This window comes from Bos indicus, chromosome 15 (genome assembly GCF_029378745.1).
Source record: "Bos indicus isolate NIAB-ARS_2022 breed Sahiwal x Tharparkar chromosome 15, NIAB-ARS_B.indTharparkar_mat_pri_1.0, whole genome shotgun sequence".
Classification (NCBI taxonomy): domain Eukaryota; kingdom Metazoa; phylum Chordata; class Mammalia; order Artiodactyla; family Bovidae; genus Bos; species Bos indicus.
In genome coordinates, this window is record NC_091774.1 from 83,659,236 (window position 1) to 83,679,399 (window position 20,164).

General features: G+C 42.8%; 2 protein-coding genes across 2 annotated transcripts; both read left to right on the top strand.

Moving 5' to 3' along the window:
• The first annotated feature begins 283 nt into the window (after positions 1-283).
• Positions 284-4,005, top strand: LOC139187268 (oocyte-secreted protein 2-like). The gene is made up of 2 exons (XM_070803276.1): positions 284-607; positions 3,898-4,005. The coding sequence occupies exons 1-2, from the start codon at positions 443-445 to the stop codon at positions 4,003-4,005; spliced, it is 273 nt and encodes a 90-aa protein (XP_070659377.1). The 5' UTR covers positions 284-442.
• A 7,512-nt stretch (positions 4,006-11,517) lies between these two features.
• Positions 11,518-18,570, top strand: MS4A3 (membrane spanning 4-domains A3). The gene is made up of 5 exons (XM_070803220.1): positions 11,518-11,675; positions 13,517-13,654; positions 14,285-14,341; positions 14,607-14,765; positions 18,027-18,570. The coding sequence occupies exons 1-5, from the start codon at positions 11,523-11,525 to the stop codon at positions 18,096-18,098; spliced, it is 579 nt and encodes a 192-aa protein (XP_070659321.1). The 5' UTR covers positions 11,518-11,522; the 3' UTR covers positions 18,099-18,570.
• The last annotated feature ends 1,594 nt before the right edge of the window (positions 18,571-20,164 follow it).

A 20,164-nucleotide genomic window follows, 5' to 3' on the forward strand; every position in this document is an offset into this window, starting at 1 on the left:
GTGACCGTATCTGGTTCCAATTGCTGTAAGTATGAACCCTGCCTTATCCTTTTCCCTCTTTAAACTTATCCCTTGGAATGCATCACCCCTCATCTAATGCATTGCAATCTATCACAGTCCTTCCATCCCCTTACGTGCAACCCTAACTGTATCATTCTCTTTGAAATCTAATCCCTTTAAGAGGAGACAGAGAGCTGAAAGATAATGATGTTCTTAAGCGCTGATTTTTTTTTCCCCTGTGAAATAACTGAAAGTTACATATTTGAGGACATAATTATGCAGATATTTGGGAGAATTGTGTTAATATGAAAACCCTTTACATGGTGTTCTCGAAGTTATTACCTTTACCATAGAAAGAAACATTGTTCAATTAATCACAAAATATAGTTCAATATTCTTTGGGCTTTCCCTTAAGATAAATACACAGCTAACATTTTCTCATATGATTCTTTCTGCAGTGAAAGTAAGCTGTTCCACGGAATTGGTGATGGTCTCTGTTAGCCCGTGTGCATACAGACATCGGTATATATTTGCTGATGAATTATATCTGAGATCAGGCTGCCCCGTGACTTGGATACAAACATATATGTATGATTTTATATACCCTGTCTATGAATGTCAGGATAAAGATAATAATAATGCTTATATGTTAAAAAATAACTTCTAGATTTTTTTTTCAGAATTTTCTGCCTGGTGCTAAAATTATTGTCCTGGTCGTGTTTTTTTTTGTTTTTGTTTTTTTTTTAAGAACAAATTTTGCTTCCAGTTATAGTAAGGTAGAGGGCTGTGTAATTCCTCAGTTACTGAATATTGACCCTTTCCCGCCGCGAGACCTTAGAGCACAGATTTCCCGGCTGGTCAGTGGACTGAGTTTAAGTTGTCTCTGGGCCCCTGTTGTGTTTCACTAAAGCGTAAGTGACGGTCTAGACTCCACTCACTGTTCCTAACGTGGGAGGCCACTGGCTCTGGGAAGATCTTTCGTATTCAACAGTAGATAGCCATGCTCTGTGAGGATGTGTGTGTACATGGGGACTAGAATAAAATGTGGAATAAAATCTCTGAATTATTTTGCAAGGCACAAATCTTAAAACTGTGATGTTATCCTGGGGTGTTATCTTTTCATTGATTCCCAAATGTAAACAGCTTACAGTTTATACTATAGAAGTATTTGGGGCCAGTGCCTAATTACAATGGTCACCTATGAAATAGATGTTGTCTTTGTTTTACACATGAGGGAGCTAGAACTTCAGGAGGTGTTTTAATACCTTGCCCAGGGATGCAGAGCCAGTCGGTGGTAGGTGATAATGCCAGACAAAGAAGAGACCCTTTAAAGCTTATGTTTGAAGCCACTCTGTTATTTGAGTCCAAAGCATCTTTCTCAGAAGAACTAGTGAAAACCTTTTTGTTCAGACGAGATCAGATCAGATCAGTCGCTCAGTCATGTCCGACTCTTTGCGACCCCGTGAATCGCAGCACGCCAGGCCTCCCTGTGTATCACCAACTCCCGGAGTTCACTCAGACTCACGTCCATCGAGTCAGTGATGCCATCCAGCCATCTCATCCTCTGTCGTCCCCTTCTCCTCCTGCCCCCAATCCCTCCCAGCATCAGAGTCTTTCCAATGAGTCAACTCTTCACATGAGGTGGCCAAAGTACTTGAGTTTCAGCTTTAGCATCATTGCCTCCAAAGAAATCCCAGGGCTGATCTCCTTCAGAATGGACTGGTTGGATCTCCTTGCAGTCCAAGGGACCCTCAAGAGTCTTCTCCAACACCACAGTTCAAAAGCATCAATTCTTCGGCACTCAGCTTTCTTCACAGTCCAACTCTCACATCCATACATGACCACAGGAAAAACCATAGCCTTGACTAGACAAACCTTTGTTGGCAAAGTAACATCTCTGCTTTTGAATATGCTATCTAGGTTGGTCATAACTTTCCTTTCAAGGAGTAAGTGTCTTTTAATTTCATGGCTGCAGTCACCATCTGCAGTGATTTGGAGCCCCCCAAAATAAAGTCTGACACTGTTTCCACTGTTTCCCCATCTATTTCCCATGAAGTGATGGGACCAGATGCCATGATCTTCGTTTTCTGAATGTTGAACTTTAAGCCAACTTTTTCACTCTCCACTTTCACTTTCATCAAGAGGCTTTTTAGTTCCTCTTCACTTTCTGCCATAAGGGTGGTGTCATCTGCATATCTGAGGTTATTCATATTTCTCCTGGCAATCTTGATTCCAGCTTGTGCTTCTTCCAGTCCAGCGTTTCTCATGATGTACTCTGCATATAAGTTAAACAAGCAGGGTAACAATATACAGCCTTGACGTACTCCTTTTCCTATTTGGAACCAGTCAGTTGTTCCATGTCCAGTTCTAACTTGCTTCCTGACCTGCATACAGATTTCTCAAGAGGCAGATCAGGTGGTCTGGTATTCCCATCTCTTTCAGAATTTTCCACAGTTGATTGAGATCCACACAGTCAAGGGCTTTGGCATAGTCAATAAAGCAGAAATAGATGTTTTTCTGGAACTCTCTTGCTTTTTCCATGATCCAGCGGATGTTGGCAATTTCATCTCTGGTTCCTCTGCCTTTTCTAAAACCAGCTTGAACATCAGGAAGTTCACAGTTCACATATTGCTGAGGCCTGGCTTGGAGAATTTTGAGCATTACTTTACTAGTGTGTGAGATGAGTGCAATTGTGTGGTAGTTTGAGCATTCTTTGGCATTGCCTTTCTTTGGGATTGGAATGAAAACTGACCTTTTCCAGTCCTGTGGCCACTGCTGAGTTTTCCAAATTTGCTGGCATACTGAGTGCAGCACTTTCACAGCATCATCTTTTAGGATTTGAAATATCTCAACTGGAATTCTATCACTTCCACTAGCTTTGTTCATAGTGATGCTTCCTAAGGCCCACTTGACTTCACATTCCAGGATGTCTGGCTCAAGGTGCGTGATCACACCATCGTGATTATCTGGGTCATGAAGATCTTTTTTGTACAGTTCTTCTGTGTATTCTTGCCATCTCTTCTTAATATCTTCTGCTTCTATTAGGTCCATACCATTTCTGTCCTTTATCGAGCCCATCTTTGCATGAAATGTTCCTTTGGTATCTCTGATTTTCTTGAAGAGATCTCTAGTCTTTCCCATTCTGTTGTTTTCCTCCATTTCTTTGCATTGATCGCTGAGGAAGGCTTTCTTATCTCTTCTTGCTATTTTTTGGAACTCTGCATTCAGATGTTTATATCTTTCCTTTTCTCCTTTGCTTTTCACTTCTCTTCTTTTCACAGCTATTTGTAAGGCCTCCCCAGAGAGCCATTTTGCTTTTTTGCATTTCTTTTCCAGGGGAATGGTCTTGATCCCTGTCTCCTGTACAGTGTCACGAACCTCATTCCATAGTTCATCAGGCACTCTATCTATCAGATCTAGGCCCTTATATCTATTTCTCACTTCCACTGTATAATCATAAGGAATTTGATTTAGGTCATACCTGAATGGTCTAGTGGTTTTCCCTACTTTCTTCAATTTAAGTCTGAATTTGGCAATAAGGAGTTCATGGTCTGAGCCACAGTCAGCTCCTGATCTTGTTTTTGCTGACTGTATAGAGCTTCTCCATCTTTGGCTGCAAAGAATATAATCAATCTGATTTCTTTAGTGAATGATAAAGAATTCTGAGTAACAGTTTGTTTGCTCCTATGCACTGTTAAGATTTTTCTCCGTGTACGTTAAATCTACTCTCACAGGTAACACTTCTCTCTGGTGCCAGTGGGTTGTCAGATTTTGAATGGGCCTGAAAGTCAGTAGCCATTGCTGCGATCTTGAATGTTTCTCTGCGTCCTATTCAAATATGTCTATGCCTCCCGTGTTACTAGGAATGTCTTCTGCTTGGCCTCTGTGCTCCTCTAGGTTGTTTCAGAGCAGGCGCTCCTTTTTCAAACAGAGCTGTACTTCCCCCCTAGGGATATACGTTACGGCCCTCAGAAAATCCCTCTGGAGTGTTCTGCCTCTAGGTGATCCTCTGAAGGTCAGTTTCGCCTTTACTTAGCAGACGCTTCTGCAGAAGCACAGGTTATAGAGACTATGACACGACTCACCTGTAAGCATGAGTCCAAACACCAAACTAGCACTTAAAATATTTTGAGTATGTTTAAAATTTTTTTCTAATGTAATATTAATTTTAGAATAAAAACTTCATACAATCTTGTTTACCTAGATTATTCTACAATAACTGAACTGCAAAGCAAATCGTTAGTCACCTTTGTAACTGGAAGAACCAAGTATGATATTATCTTTCGATGTGTTCTCCTTCTTTTTCCTAAAAGAGAGAGTCTACCAATATAATAACAAAGATCACTCTGATTTCAGGGAGAGTTCTTATATCAGTTACAAGGATTGGAATGTGCCATCTGTCATTCACTTGCACTTTAAAATTTTATTTTTATTTTTTTATCTGAGTTGATTTACAATATTGTGTTACTTTCTTCTGTACCACAAAGAGACTCAGTTATCTATATACATACATCCTCTGTTTTTTAGATTCTTTTCCATGCAGATCGTTACAGTATTGAGTATGGTTTCCTGTGTGTCAACTGCTTATTCAATGTACATTTTGGATACGATATCCTTGTGAAAACAGATTTTGCCAAAGTATTTTTCATTTGGATTTCTTTTAAAGTGCTGCTATCTTATTGCCAATAAAATGTTGTGTGTAGCTGTTTACATGATGGGAATCTGTCTTTGGCATATGTGTGCACGCACGTGTGTGTGTGTGTGTGCGTGTGCGTGTGTGTGCGTATGTGTGTGTGCGTGTGTGTGTGTGTGTGTGTGTGTGTTTTGTCTGCATCTTCTGCATTGGCAGGCCGATTCTTTACCACTGAGCCACCTGGGAAGCCACACACACACACACACCCCTACATACACACATAAATACACACACACAGTGAAGAGGTAATCCTTTAGCAAGGCTTAAGTGTGTCAGGCAATGTTACAAGCATGTTGCAACAACTTATTTAATCCTAATAGCCCCAAGACATGTATTACTATTCCAGTTTTACAGCTAAGAACATAAAAATTCAATAATTTCCTTGAACCGTGCAACTGGCCTCAAAATGAGTGAGCTGTTACCAATCTTACAGAAAAAGGCTTGAGCTCTTCAACCGCCGGGTACGATGGTCCCTGTGGGCGTGTCACTTGTGTTAAAGTGCATTCCTTTCTTGTCTAATGGTTGAGTTTTTATCATGAAAGGATGTTGCATTTTGTCAAATCTAACCACTTCGGTCTAGTATAATATTGGATATTATATGGATATAAGATAGAAGTTTTCCTTCCACCTGGAAACTGATTCAGACCCCTAATGTTTTCAGATAGAAACCATAAAAGTTATAAGCACACTCACCAGTTCATTCAGTCCTTTTGTTAATCTTTGTGAAGCCATCTGGTTTCTCATTAGAACACCAGGACATATCAGAATTTTAGGAATTCTATATAATTTCTAGGATATCTGTATTAGTAACATTTTCCATACAGTATAACCTGAGATTTATCACTCATTTGACAATACTTCCCATGTAATTCCATATACTAAATGAACCTAATCAGGGGCCTTCTGAAGCACCCCAAAGTTAGCTATAAGTCAAAAGTGCTTCATTAGAATTTGATTTAAGAAGATTTGTCAATAAATATCAAAAGGGTTTAGAACACTCAGATAGGGTTGAAGGTCATTGTGAATCTTATTTTATTTGGAAATGACCTATCTATTCAATAAACTTTCAACACTTAGTTTATCACAGCCCTAGAAATTCAAGTTACCCAAATGTTGAGAGACTCTTTTAGACAGATGTTCCTAAAGCATAACAGACATTCCCAAAGCAAAATTATTCTTAATAGAGTTTATCTAAAATCTCCTCTCTCATTTACATTTTCTTTCCTTAGAAGTTTTTTCACTCAAATTACATTCCTTGCTGAAAAATTTGTAACAGATATGTTATATTAAACCTAAGCATAATGCTTAATGTTAATGACTCTTAGACATGTCTATATTAGTTAGATCAACAAGCAAACATGAATACTAAGTATCTAATACTGAATATTTCCCAGTTCACATGAACCTGAAATTCATTTAGGTTAATTGCTTTTGGCAGGTTGATTCTTTGCCACTGAGCCACCTGGGAAGCCTTTCATTGTCTTAAAATTATACTAAATAATGTCACTCCTAGAAAGGCACGGTTTCCAAGCAATGACTTAAAAACTTCAGAGACCTTAGATGGTTAACTGATTGTTTTCCTCAATGAGAGTTACAGAGGTGTTAAGATAACACAGAGGTACTGTCCCCAGAAGAGCGTAATTTTGGTAAGTATGTGCACACCTCAGCATGGGTGGGTATAGGGGAAAACCCAACAATGCAAGTGTTGCTATTGAGCAACTGGATTAAGACAAATAAGCCTTGAGAAATACATCTATTTCCAAATAGATGGTCCCTTGTAAATGAATAACTAGACTGTTAGCTTTACTCACATAAAGATTTATTTTTTCATTTCGGAAATCAACCTGAAGTTTGAGCTTGTTTATTTATTATGATATTTCAGCACCAAAATGTAGCCAGCCTCCTTGAAAACACTTCCTCATAGTTAGGGGAAGTTGTACCCAGGGGAAGAAACCTCTATGAATCTTCTTTGGGAAGCAGTTTCCTGTAGTCCTTCTCTCTAAGGAATGAAGAAGTTTCTCATTTCATCCTTTATTTTGCGTGCACATGAGGAGCTTAGCTGCCAAGACCTCTGTGTGCATTCTGTCTCTAATCCTGATACCTGTTCTCCGAGGCGGGTATTAGGATCTGAAATTCACAGGTGAGATAACGAGCTCCTAGTGTTCATGCAACTTCCTGTCTGAGCCCTTTCTACAGCTCCAAATTTAAACAAGTACATTGAAAGGAACCGCTTTTGGGAGGTTCGCTTCCTCATAACTCTTCCCTTCCCTCCTTCGTGGCACTTTCTGCTCCTTCTTTTTTCTTCAGTATTCTATTCACAGTGGCCCTGGTTAATATGAGGCAGGGAGGCCACAGCTTTCACTGCTATCGCTTTGCATTTCTTTATGATTCCCGTTTGGTCTTCTCTGTGTTCAGTCCCTTCCTTCAGTCCCAGGCAGTTCCTTCAGAACCGCTGCTCCAGCCTCCATTGGCAGCTGTCAACTTGAAAAATATTCACAGCCTAAAAGTTGAGAGTTATGTTCTATTTGATGGGAATTTTTAGGAGTTCAAGCCTGGGAGGCAGCGTCTCAAGAAACGCTGAGAGAACTGCTCCCAGGAGGCAAGCGGGGAGGGGAAGCCACTTTACACAGAAGTTTTGCAGCAGAGGCAGGTAGTCTGCACGCCAGAAGCCAGAAGACGGTTGTTAATTACAGGAGAGCCAGATGTCTCAAGGCAAGGCATTAGTGCTTTTCCACGTGTGAGAAGGTGCAAGAGTCTGGACTCACTGCAAGCATCCCCTTGGCGTGCCCCTCACCTGTCTGGGGCCGCCATCCTGTGTCTCCCCGTCCTGAAGGCCCTCAGGCCTCCCAGCTCGCCGTCAGCGGGGGCTGCAGCCTCCGTGACACCCTTGGTTAGCTGCCGTGGCTGCTTCTCACAGCCCTGGCCGCAGAGCTCCTGGACAGTGCGCTTTCCCGGTGCTGGGCCCCTGCTCGCGTTATATTCCGTGTCCCAGGGTTCCAAGCCCCCTCCCAAGCTGTCCCTCGGTCATGGCATCAGGCCCTCTTGCTCTTACCTGTGACCAACTCCCCACTTGGCTCCGGTTTCTAGAACTAGGACCTCACCTAGGTGGCTGTGAGCTTTCTCTTTCTCACAGACCTTCCTGCCCCGACCTGGGGATCAGTCCTGCATCGTCTCCTCGGGTCCTGGGACCTCCCTAGGGACCGTGTTTGGGATCCTGCCTTCCTCCCTCTCTCTTTGCTCTAATCTTCCCATCACCGATATCAGGACATTTATTCATTTAGGGTGACAATTTGCCTTCTAAACAGGGACACTTCTGAAAGGGAAAGAAGGTGAAAGCAAAGACCCACAGAGAGAACAGGCATGACCGTGACCTCACTAGACCCGGAGCCTGAGTTCTGCACATAGTTCGACCCGTTCCCATGTGATGCTGGGAAAGCTGGCTGACCGGTTCCCATGTGATGCTGGGAAAGCTGGCTGACTGGTTCCTGTGTGATGCTGGGAAAGCTGGCTGACCGGTTCCTGTGTGATGCTGGGAAAGCTGGCTGACTGGTTCTTGTGTGATGCTGGGAAAGCTGGCTGACATTTCTACGCCAGTTTTTGGATGTTTAGTCGCTCAGTCATGTCTGACTCTTTTTGCGACCCCATGGACTGTAGCCCGCCAGGCTCCTCCGTCCATGGGATTCTCCAGGCAAGTAACTGGGGTGGGTTGCCACTTCCTCCTCCAGGGGATATTCTGCCCCACCCAGGGGTCGAACCCACACCTCAAACCCCCCTCTGTGCCATACTTCTCTATAAAGTTGGGTTAATGGTGACCCAGAAGACCCAGGCACTGTGAGAAGGAAAGGCATGAATCCATGTGAAACACTGAGAGCAGTGTCTGCTACCTAGCATTCGTTAACTGCATTTCAACTACAATTGCCATCATTTGACATCTATGTTTGTGAACTAAGTAACTGTTCTAAGCCTGCGTGATTGAATGTGATGAACACGACCACCCGCCCCACTCCAGACGCTTCTGCTCCGTGGCCTCCTGAGGGGCCTCTGAAGAGCTCTGGTGCTTTCCGTCTCACACAGAAAGAACTCAGTGAGCGCAAAGTCACAGATCAGAAGTGGTTGATCAGAATAGGGTGCATATGAGGCTTAAAGCAGGTGAGTGACAGGGGGCTGCACCCTGAGAACTTTAATGGGCTACAGTTTTATCATCAAAGGACGAATGGAGAGGGGAAAGGAGCCTCTTTCTTCCTCATTCTTGAGTCGATGTCACACTTCCATCATCGGCTCCCCCTCCAGGCTGGGCCGGGTCGTTTTCTTGTCCCTACACGGTCAGGCTAGGACGGTCATGGCACCATGGAGAAATTATTTCAGGTCTCGGTACAATGAGCCTCTGTTGCTTTGAAACGCCACCTTTCCATAAATTATTGTTTTTTATGTGTGCAGAGAGCTTGTCCTCGGGATCCTTAACTTACTGAGCCCACTGGCAGGATGTGGGCACGTGCCACCACAGTTTTATTGTTTGGGGGCAGGTCTTGGGCTTCTGTTTCAGGGTTTTGTTGCCAAGCAAACCTGCTTGGTTCTGTGGTTAAGCAAACCTACTTTCTTGAGTAATCATTACCTTATGGGTCTCCCTTATATTTTTTATTTGCAGTCCCATCTTGGGGTTAAGTATTGAATCACCTACCCCCATCAACACTACTCTTATAATCTGATCTTGTCTCTTGTTCAGTTGCTAAGTCATGTCCAACCCTGAGACCCCATGGGCTGCAGCGTGCCAAGCTTCCCTGTGCTTCACTATCTCCCAGAGTTTGCTCAGACTCAAGCCCGCTGAGTCAGTGGCATCTCTTCTTACTATGCAAATAGCTGTGCCGCCTCCAGTCCTCAGGCCTTCCCGTCCATCTCCCCACGTTTCTGCTGGTGTTCCTGGTCCTACTAATGTATTAAGCAACATCTCAAAGCTGGAAGACAGTTACTCCTGACACCAGTGTCCTAATCAACACTTGCCCTTCAGGAAAGCATGGTGAAACCTGAGGGGCCACAGACCCAGATGTGGTTTGCACACTCTGCAGGCCACCAGCAGAGTATCGGCACTGACTCCTCTGAAGGTGGTGTAAGGCAAAGTCTTGCATCAAGCCTGAGCTAAAAGAGGCTACTGTTTTTCGGGAAGGCACCATAAGCAACCTTTATTGAGTGTCTTCTGCTTCTAATGAGACGGGCTTAAGAGAAAATAATTCAACCAAGGTCTGAAGCCTCCAAGGTAAATATTGTAGGTCCCCTCTCCTTGGTGTCCAGGTGTTTGTTCTCTGCGTCTGTGTCTCATTACTGTTTTGCAAAGAGATAGCTAATAAGAACCTACTTATAGCCCAGGGAACTCAGTGCTCTGTGGTGAAGGAAATCCAAAAATGGGGGGGTATACGTATACAAATAGCTGATTCTCTGTGCTGTACAGTAGAAACTAACACATCATTGCCAAGCAACTATGCTCCAATAAAAGCCAATTTTAAAAGAAGCTCCTCTGCACAGAAAGCCCACTTTTGTTATGTCTGTCAAAGCTGCCAGCCGGTGGGATGCTCAGAATGTCTTCAGAGGGTTTTGTTCGGTTGCTAAACATTTAACTATGAGGATGCCTTCTGCTTAGAATTTGACTGTTACTCTGATGCATAGTGAAAAAGTGCTAGACATAATCATGTAGCTATTTCTTTGGAAAAATGTTTGCATGGACAGCCGTGCACGCAGACGCACAGGCCTTGTGTGTGTTTGTGATCAGTCGTGTCCAACTCTTGGCAACCCCATAGAATACAACCCACCAGGCTCCTCTGTCCAAGGGAGTTTTCGAGCAAGAATACTGGAGTGGGTTGTCGTTTCCTACTCCAGGGGATCTTCCTGACCCAGGCATCAGGCCCACGTGTCCTGAATCTCTTGCATTGGCAGGTAGATTCTTTACCACTGCGCCATGTGGGAAGCCACACTACATGCATTTTAGCAAGTCAAATATTCTATCTGAAGTGTATTCCTATTTCCCAATGGATGTTTTTTTAGTCTGGACTTTGCAACGTTAATATGAAATTAAAATTGTGTCCATTTTACAGCTGTAAAAACTGAGATTCCCACTACCAGGTCATACAACTAGTAAGTGGTCGAATTCGGATTTACACCTGGCTTCCCCGTGGTACTTAAACTCTATCCATCATGCTTTATTCCATATATTGCTATATAAAGCAATGACTTAAAAAATGTTGAACATTAGATATCTCAAGTAGAATCTGAATTCACGAGCTGTATAAGTTTGAGCAAGTTGTGGGAGCTGTCTATGCCTCAGTTTCCTCATCTTTAAAATAGGGAGAACAGTATTGCACCACGAAGTTGTTGGCGGGATTAAGTGCGTTAATAAATTCACAGAAACTAGACAGTGCTTGGCACGTAGCTGTGAATACTCAGTAAATGACACGTGTTATTATCCTAGAATGTGACTAGTGTTATCCTCCTCCCATGAGACCGCGGCGCCCAGTGAGACCATTTAGTACCTGGATGTCCAGGACTGGAGAGGGCCGCGTAAGACGCGCGTGCCCCTAAGAGAGAGAAAGGGGCCGTCCGCACGGCTACAGAGTGAGGCGCTGGGCCCAGGCCTCGTACCACGGTCTGACGATGCCTGCTACTTCAACATCAAGTGGGATCAAGCAAAACCTCTGCCCCGTTGGTGAAGAGTTGCTTTGATATCTAGACAAAACGGAACCCTTTCGTTGCACTGGAAACAAAAAGCCATTATTAGTTAGCAATAAAAGGGAAAACACAAACATTTTGGGTTTCTCTTCTCTGACAGCCATCAAGACCCCAGATGGCCTCCCAGGAAGCTGATCCTACCGAGCTGCCGGCAGCCTGTGCTGGCGAGGCCCCCGGAAGCCTGGGGGAGGCGGCGGCGGAGGACAGCTCCGCCTACCGGCCCATCGGCAGGTCACAGAACCACCCGGAGGTGCTGCGAGCTCTCGGGGTAAGTCAGCCTCCGTTGACACATTTCTGTAGGATGGAAGGCGATAACCATTCATGGGAAACCTTGTTTATGTCTCTATGGGGATTTCTGAGTTACTCATCACTGGATCAGTAATGCGGTTTAAGAAAAGACGGGGAAATTATTTAGTTCTTTGGCCCGTTTTTTGATTGGGTCATTTATTTTTCTGGAATTGAGCTGTAGGAGTTGCTTGTATATTTTTGAGATTAACAAACACATGAAAAGATGCTCAACATCACTCATTATCAGAGAAATGCAAATCAAAACCACTATGAGGTACCATTTCACGCCAGTCAGAATGGCTGCAATCCAAAAGTCTACAAGCAATAAATGCTGGAGAGGGTGTGGAGAAAAGGGAACCCTCTTACACTGTTGGTGGGAATGCAAACTAGTACAGCCACTATGGAAAACAGTGTGGAGATTCCTTAAAAAACTGGAAATAGAACTGCCTTATGATCCAGCAATCCCACTGCTGGGCATACACACTGAGGAAACCAGAAGGGAAAGAGACACGTGTACCCCAATGTTCATCGCAGCACTGTTTATAATAGCCAGGACATGGAAGCAACCTAGATGTCCATCAGCAGATGAATGGATAAGAAAGCTGTGGTACATATACACAATGGAGTATTACTCAGCCATTAAAAAGAATACATTTGAATCAGTTCTAATGAGGTGGATGAAACTGGAGCCTATTATACAGAGTGAAGTAAGCCAGAAAGAAAAACACCAATACAGTATACTAAAACATATATATGGAATTTAGAAAGATGGTAACAATAACCCTGTTTACGAGACAGCAAAAGAGACACTAATGTATAGAACAGTCTTATGGACTCTGTGGGAGAGGGAGAGGGTGGGAAGGTTTGGGAGAATGGCAGTGAAACATGTATAATATCATGTATGAAATGAGTCGCCAGTCCAGGTTCGATGCATGATACTGGATGCTTGGGGCTGGTGCACTGGGATGACACAGAGGGATGGTATGGGGAAGGAGGAGGGTTCAGGATGGGGAACATATGTATACCTGTGGTGGATTCATTTTGATATTTGGCAAAACCAATACAATATTGTAAAGTTTAAAAATAAATAAATAAAATACCAAAAAGAAAAAAGAAAAGATGGGGGTATCTGTTGCACCTGAAGAGTAGAAACTCAGAGGCATAATCTCACGGTGGGAGAAGTCCTATCACTGCTGGAGAGTGGGCTTCACCGTACTGTGGCCCCGAGGCAGGCAGGGAGCGTAGTTCCACCCAGTCTGCGATCAGCCGTATCTCCTTCACTCTGTGGTTTTCTGAAGGGAGTCTGTGAGTGTGGATGCAGTGGGGCGCGGAGAGGGGACGATGAAGTATTGCCATCAGAATCAGTGGGCATGGCAGGAACAAAAGCCTTCCAGAGCAGACTCTCACCCAGTTAATCTAGGCTTAATTTTTTGACCATTTCAAGCACTGATATCTCCTTCTTGAGGAAAATTAAAGTGATCTCTTCTCCAAATACCATATGATGTCACTTATGTGTGGAGTCTAAATCACATCACGAATGAGCCTATCTACAAAACAGAAGCAGATACAGACAGGCTTGTGATTGACGAAGGGGTGGGGGTGGCGGGGTGAGCTGGGAGCGGGGGTGAGCAGACACAGAGTGTGGTGTTGCACGTCTCTAGGGCGGGTAGGCACGCTCCTGCTGTAGGGCCCAGGGACTATATCCAACATCCTGGGGTAAGCCACGATGGGAAAGAAAACATAAAAGTCAGTAAAACGATCTCTCCCCAGTGGGGACCAGCACGTGGTCGCTCATGCTTCTCTCTTTCCCTCCTTTCGCAGGCGGTCCAGATCCTGAATGGAGCAGTAATTCTGGCTCTGGGTGGCTGCATGCATGCCTTACAAAACTTGTCGCAGGCCTCCAATTACTTCTTTCTCTTGATTGTTTCTACAGGTTATCCCATATGGGGAGCTATATTTGTGAGTATTCAAATTCCGCTGACTGCATACCACTACTAGAAATGTACTTTGGCAACTTTTCCCTCAAATTCTAGGAGTGGCTTGGTAAACATGAGATTTCTGAGAATGCCATGAACATGTAGAGAATTCCATTTATTAAAATTAGACTCGTGGAACTAACAGGAGGTCAAAATACTAATTTAAACATTAGTAGATACATCCATATAGATATTTCGATGTATAAAAGTTTTTTAGAACACCTAGTCCAATAAATCAAACACATGATCTGAAGCTTGGGTAAGATTATGAGAATGATATTAAATATACATGCATATGGAAGTAAATATTATTTATATTTAATGTAAACACAAGCATAATTATGTTACATTGAATATGTGTATTGTTACATGTAAAACTAGGCATACCCATATAACCTGTAAAAGGCCAGATACAAAACAAAATGAAAGTCTTACACACTTATGCAAAATTTAAACTCATTTAAAATTGTACTTGTATTAAATAATGAGCAAAATCAAGTGTAATTTTGTGTTCTAGAATGTGAATTGGAGAAGTTTTGTACAACTACCGGTAGTTATCTGCTAATTAAGACTTCGTATTCCTTTCTCTGCTTCACTTCCTATTTTCAAACAGTTTATCGTTTCGGGAATTGTATCCACCTTAGCCGGGAAAAAACCCACAAAAACACTGGTAAGTGGCCGTTCGCCCTCTTTCTCTGTGATCACAGGAGCAGAAACACGTCACCCATTAGCAGTAGGAGAGTGGAGGTTGGTGAGTCCAGCCGAGACCCTGAGTCTTGGGGTGAGGCGTCTTGGTTTCCTGATGTCTCTCCAGGACCTAGGCTGTAGCTGGGTGTGTAAACCCCTTTCAGTGGCTGTTTACCTCCATGACCTGGAGCCGCAGGAGCACAGCATGTGCTGCCCGTGTGCAGCGACGGCCTCTTCTTCTCTTGCAGCTGGAGACCAGCATGGGGTTGCACACCTCCAGTGCCGTCATGGCGCTAGTCGGGATTGTCTTTCTCTCAATGAATTTATTTGCTAACGACCCACTACTCAAGAGCTGTCAGTCTTCCCGGCCACCTGACTTGTGCATTTACATGGAAGCCTCTTCAAACGTATGTCTTTTAAAATTGTGTATAATTATGAAGTACTTCAACAATTCAAAGTATAGAGGAACCAAGTAACATATCAGGCACCACGCTGCCTTGATTTGAATCTTGGTTCTACCACTTAGCAGCTTTGCTTTGAAGGAGCAAATAAGACAACCTCTTTGTGTTTCAATTTTATCATCACTGAAATGAGGGTAGTAATAGATTGAATTATTATATGTATTACATGTAAAGATTATATAAATTAATATGTGATAAGTAATTAACACAATGAATACTGTATTAGGTTATTATTACATACTGCTGCTACTGCTAATGGGCTTCCAGGTGGTCCCTGTGGTAAAGAACCCACCAGTCAATGCAGGACATGTGAGATGCAGGTTTGATCCCTGGGTCGGGAAGATCCCCTGGAGGAAGGCATGGCAACTCACTCCAGTGTTCTTGCCTAGAGAATCCCATGAACAGAGGAGCCTGGTGGGCTACAGTTCATAGGGTTGCAGAGATTCAGACAGGACTGAAGCAACTTAGCATGCAGCACGCACTGCTACTGATACTGTTACGTTCCCCAGAGAGATTACAGTTAAAAAGTTTTATTTCACAATTTTCTTAATGAAACTAACTTGGGAGATTTACAATTTTCTCTGTGGTCTGGGATTTTCAAGTAGTGACTCACTGAAGCTTTGAACGGCTTTACTTGTGAATTTATTTGAGTGTGGTATTTAAAAGGGAACATTTTTAATAGCCTTCCCAAAGCATTTTTTTGGCTTGTGTTTACATGTTCTCCCTCTGCTACAGTCAACTGAGAAATTAAGATTTTCCTCCAAATTGTTTATTTTCCTGTGATTTGTGAACTGTTTTTTACTGACTTAATCTTCCTGTTTGCTGATACTACTCATGGAAGTCTGAGTTCTAACTTTCTCCATTGTATTTTTAATACTCTAAGTTTGTGTTTATATGGGTTTGATTTTTTTTGTGTGTGTGTATTTTGGAAGTATTTCTCTCCAGAGGCATTAGCATTTGTTTCTTCTAGGTGCCTCATTGATGGTAGAAGGATCCAGTAATTCTGTGTCTCGCTCTTCAGCTTCCTAGTTTAGTCTGTAGGCATACTGTAAATGCAAGCCTCTAGGGAGTACAACTAAAGAGCTGATGAAAGGCCCCTTTGCCCCTTTTCCTAAGCTGCCTGTACATCTCCCGGGCTCACTGCTATTCCAGCTGGCAGATGGTAATTGTAATGTCAGCGCTTTCCCACTATAGCTGTTTCACACGGGTTGATACAGAAGTACCTGTGTCTCTTCCAGGAAAAAGGTTTACATGCTTTTAGATGGGCCTTGTGTCTCATGTAGAGTGTTGGTGTGTGGCTGTGTATTAAGTCTCAGTTGTGACTCACTTTGCCCTGTTTTATGGAGGGTAGGTGTTATAGTTTGGTTTCCTGCTGGCCTTTCCTTTTCCTCTGAGCGTTTCTACTGGATTTAATCTGCTGCATCCTACCCTTAGGGCCTCGTGTCACTGATGCTGGTCCTTACCTTGCTGGAAATGTGCATAGCATGCTCTGTTGTAGCCCTGTGGCTCAAAGCAAACTGCTGGCATTTAAGAAAGGTGGGTTTGTTTAAATGACTTAAAATTCACATGATCTGCACCTTCCCTCTAGGGTTTAGGATGGTCCCTGACTTTTGGAACTGGAGAGAAACTTTCATACGATAATGATTTGTGGGGTTCCTGGAGTTATAGCTCGTACAAATGTTAGACTTGGCATGAAGGTTGGAAAAGAATTCTAACCTAAAAATACAAGAGGAAGCAGTGTATTTCATCTTTAAGAGCATGTATTTTAAAAAATTAATTTTTATTTTTTATATAATGTTTAAAGATGACATTCATTTTATAGTTATTGCAAAATGTTGGCTATATTCCCTGAGCTGTGTAATTCACCCTTGAGCCTGTATTATACCCAATAGTTGGTACCTCCTACTCCCTCACGTCTATATAACCTGCCCTCCCCTCCCTCCCACTCCCTCACCTCTATATAACCTGTCCTTTCCTCCCTACTGATAACCACTAGTTTGGCCTCTACATCTGTGAGCCTGCTTCTTTTTTTCTTATTTTCATTTGTTCGTTGTGTTTTCTGGATTCCACATATGTGATATCATGCAGTATTTATCTGTCTCTGTCTAACTTATCTCACTTAGCATAATGTCTTCCAAATCCATCCATGTTGCTGCAAAATGGCAAAATTTTGTTCCTTTTTACGGTTGACTAGTATTCCAGTGAATACATCTATACTGTATGTAAATATCATGGATGTGAATATATCCCTGTGAATATAGCTCTGTGTTCTTTCTCCATTCATCTGTGGACGGACACTTACGTTGCTTCCATATCTTGGCAATTGTAAATGATGCTACTATGAACACCAGAGTGCATATATCTCTTTGAATTAGCATTTGGGTTTTTTGGGCTGTATACGCAGGAGTAGAACTGCCGAGTCATGGTGGGTCTGTTTTTATTTCTTTGAGAAACCTCCATACTGTTTTCCACAGTGGCTGTACCAATTCACCTTCCCATCAACAGTGTAGGGTGTAGGAGGGTTCCCCTTTCTCCACATCCTCACCCACATGTTACTTGCAGACTTCATCCTGACAGGCGTGAGGTAACATCTCATTGGGGTTATGATTTGCATGTCCTGATGGTTAGTGATGTTGAGTATCTTTTCATGTACCTGCTGGTCATTTGTTTTTCCTGTTTAGAAAACGTCTACACAGTTCTTCTGCCCATTTCTTAATTTTTTTTTCTTTTGATGTTGAGTTGTGTGAGCTATTTATATATGTTGGATATTAATTCCTTATTGGTCATATCATTTATAAATAGGAGCATACGTTTTTCACATGGATAGAACTAAATCATTGTTTTTTGAACTTGTCACTCTCTAGTTAATTTCCAGGAAAAACCACAAATTCTTTCTGGATTTAGCTATCTTAATTGTAAACTGAACATGCTCTTGTCCACTTTTTTCTTCACACTTTTGATTTTGTGTTGGCGTATAGCCGGCTGACAGTGTTGTGGCAGTTCCAGGTGAGCAGCAAAAGGACTCAGCCGTACACGTACTGCTTTTGCTCATTTCTAATGCTTGCTGGAAGGACTGTGTATGTAATATTTGATCCCAGTGATGATCAGTGAATGAGTATTGTTGGCATTGTTCATGATGATAATAGGAAGGAAGGAGAGGGCTGTGTTGATCCTGTTCCTGGAGTTTGATGTTGTTTTATTTTCCAGGCAATTTCCTCCCTTTCCAATCCTGGGGAATCAAGAATGCCTCCAAATGAAAGCAAGGAAATTCGGTCTTGAGTCTCCAGTGAGTCAGTGCTCCATCCAGGAACTCAAGAGAACACGAGCCTGTGAGCCACGTCTCTACCATCGTGGTGCCCATCGTGAGAAGCGTGGACGTTTGACTCGGTCCTTTCTGTCCTGACTATAAACTCCCTCATAAGTCCTGGGAATGGACTTTTGTGCTCCTCTAGGCATCCTTTCTTTTGTAACTGCTATGATCACCACGCTAAAATTGTTCCCAGAAATCAGTTCTCTTTCTTCTTACCTGCCTGCTTCATTGTCTTCTAACGTTTTTAAAAAAGGCAGGGAGAATCCTCCCTATTTCATGTATTCTTTCTAAACTCCAACTTCCAACCCCAGTGAGAAGGAAAAATGAGTAAGACGTTTCCCATCATAGAAAATGCTTCTTGACTTCAGTTGACACCAAAATTGCAAAAACTGTCCAAAAAATCACCAAAATAACATTAAGATAAATTTTTACTATATTTGAGGTAGGAGGTCAAGTCTTGAAGTCTTTTTTTTCAGTGAGCTGCTGAAATTCACACATGTCCGGATCCAAAAATGATGCCTTAGATGGGGGTCTTTGAGAGCAAAATCAATATTTGTCCTTCAAAGGACAGTGAGAATCTATAATGCAGAGAAGAAAGAATTAAAGCTTTAGAATCTTACAGACCTGAGTGCAAATTCTGATACTGTCTGTGTGAACTTAATCTCTCTGATCTATTTTTTTCTCATCTGTAAAATAGGTGTTACAGTACCAACTGTCTTATTCATTGTTATGCAGATTAAGTAAAAATAAAGCAGATGTGAAAAGAGAATCACAGCTATTTGATAATGCTGCTGCTGCTGCTGGTGGTCTTTTTGTGCTGGTAAGGCTGAGGTGAGACGGTGGTCAGATAGGTGTGCCTTAAAGATGGCAGAAACCCTCACACTTCCATCGTGGCTGCTCCCATTCCCTCCAGTGACATCCGCGACCATCCTCTCAGGTAGCAATTTGGTGTTCTTTTTGATATCTCTGGCTCCTGATTTGTATATCTACTGCTGGCGGACTTATGTTTCTGCTTTATGAATTAGTTCCCTCTCTTGAGAGGGGACTGAGCCGTCCAGCGTCCATCAATTCACACCTGTAAGGTTCTCTCAGCTCCTTGCTTGCCACACGTGCAAAGGTTTTTCTGTAGTCTTCTCTACTAACAATGCTCGCCTCTCCAGATAATACATATATGTAAAATATACATACTTTATGAAGAAATGCATACATGCACGTTAAATATAATTTGTTTCTTTTTTCAATCCATTGAACAGTTATTTGGAAAGTGCCTACTATGTGCCATGTGCTCTGCATACAATAGCCAGTGAGCCACAGTCTCTGTTCTCTGGTTGCTCTTTGTGGGAGATACAGACCCACAGGAACATACCATTATAACATGGAGCATTAAGGGCTGTGATAGGAAGAGTGTAGGAATCTTTGGAAGCTCATTGAAAGAGTTTCTAAACCAGGTTAAAGAGATGAAAATGACAATTTTGGGGAGAAGACTTTTCTCCTAAACTGAGATTTTTTTTTTTTTTTCAAAAACATTAACAATTTTATTTATTTATTTGGTTGCACTGGGTATTCGTTACAGCACGTGAGATCTTTAGTTGCGGCATAGGAAGTCTTGGCTCACGGGATCTAGTTCCCTGAAGAGGGATCGAACCCAGGGCCCCTGCACTGGGAGTTTGGCGTGTTGGCCACTGGGCCTCCAGGGAAGTCCCCTAAACTGAGATCCTAAAGATGATTGGGAGTTAGCATGATGAAGGGGAAAAGGAAGAAGCTGGACATATGCAAAGGCCTCTAAGCAGGAGAGAATTGGGGATATTCAGGGAACACACCAGAGGCTTTAGTGTGTCTGACTTTGATGCGTGAGGAGCAGATGGCAAGACCTGTTTGGAGGAGACGTGTATGCCTCTCAGGAGACGAGACAGAACAGCAAGCAAGGCACTGTGCACGCCCCTGCACACAGCACCGTCTAAGGGAGGGCCAGCCCCCCAGGCATCTCTCCAGGCTGGCCACTGCTGCCTCCAACCTGTGTAAGGAATGAACTTGC

What these genes read in the sequence shown, in the direction of transcription:
- LOC139187268 (XM_070803276.1), top strand. Translation starts at nt 443, where the DNA reads ATGATTCTTTCTGCAGTGAAAGTAAGCTGTTCCACGGAATTGGTGATG. An exon ending in TGTATGATTTTATATACCCT is followed by an intron (nt 608 to 3,897) that starts GTCTATGAATGT and finishes GTGCTCCTCTAG; the next exon opens with GTTGTTTCAGAGCAGGCGCT.
- MS4A3 (XM_070803220.1), top strand. Translation starts at nt 11,523, where the DNA reads ATGGCCTCCCAGGAAGCTGATCCTACCGAGCTGCCGGCAGCCTGTGCT. An exon ending in AGGTGCTGCGAGCTCTCGGG is followed by an intron (nt 11,676 to 13,516) that starts GTAAGTCAGCCT and finishes CTCCTTTCGCAG; the next exon opens with GCGGTCCAGATCCTGAATGG. An exon ending in ACATGGAAGCCTCTTCAAAC is followed by an intron (nt 14,766 to 18,026) that starts GTATGTCTTTTA and finishes TTTATTTTCCAG; the next exon opens with GCAATTTCCTCCCTTTCCAA.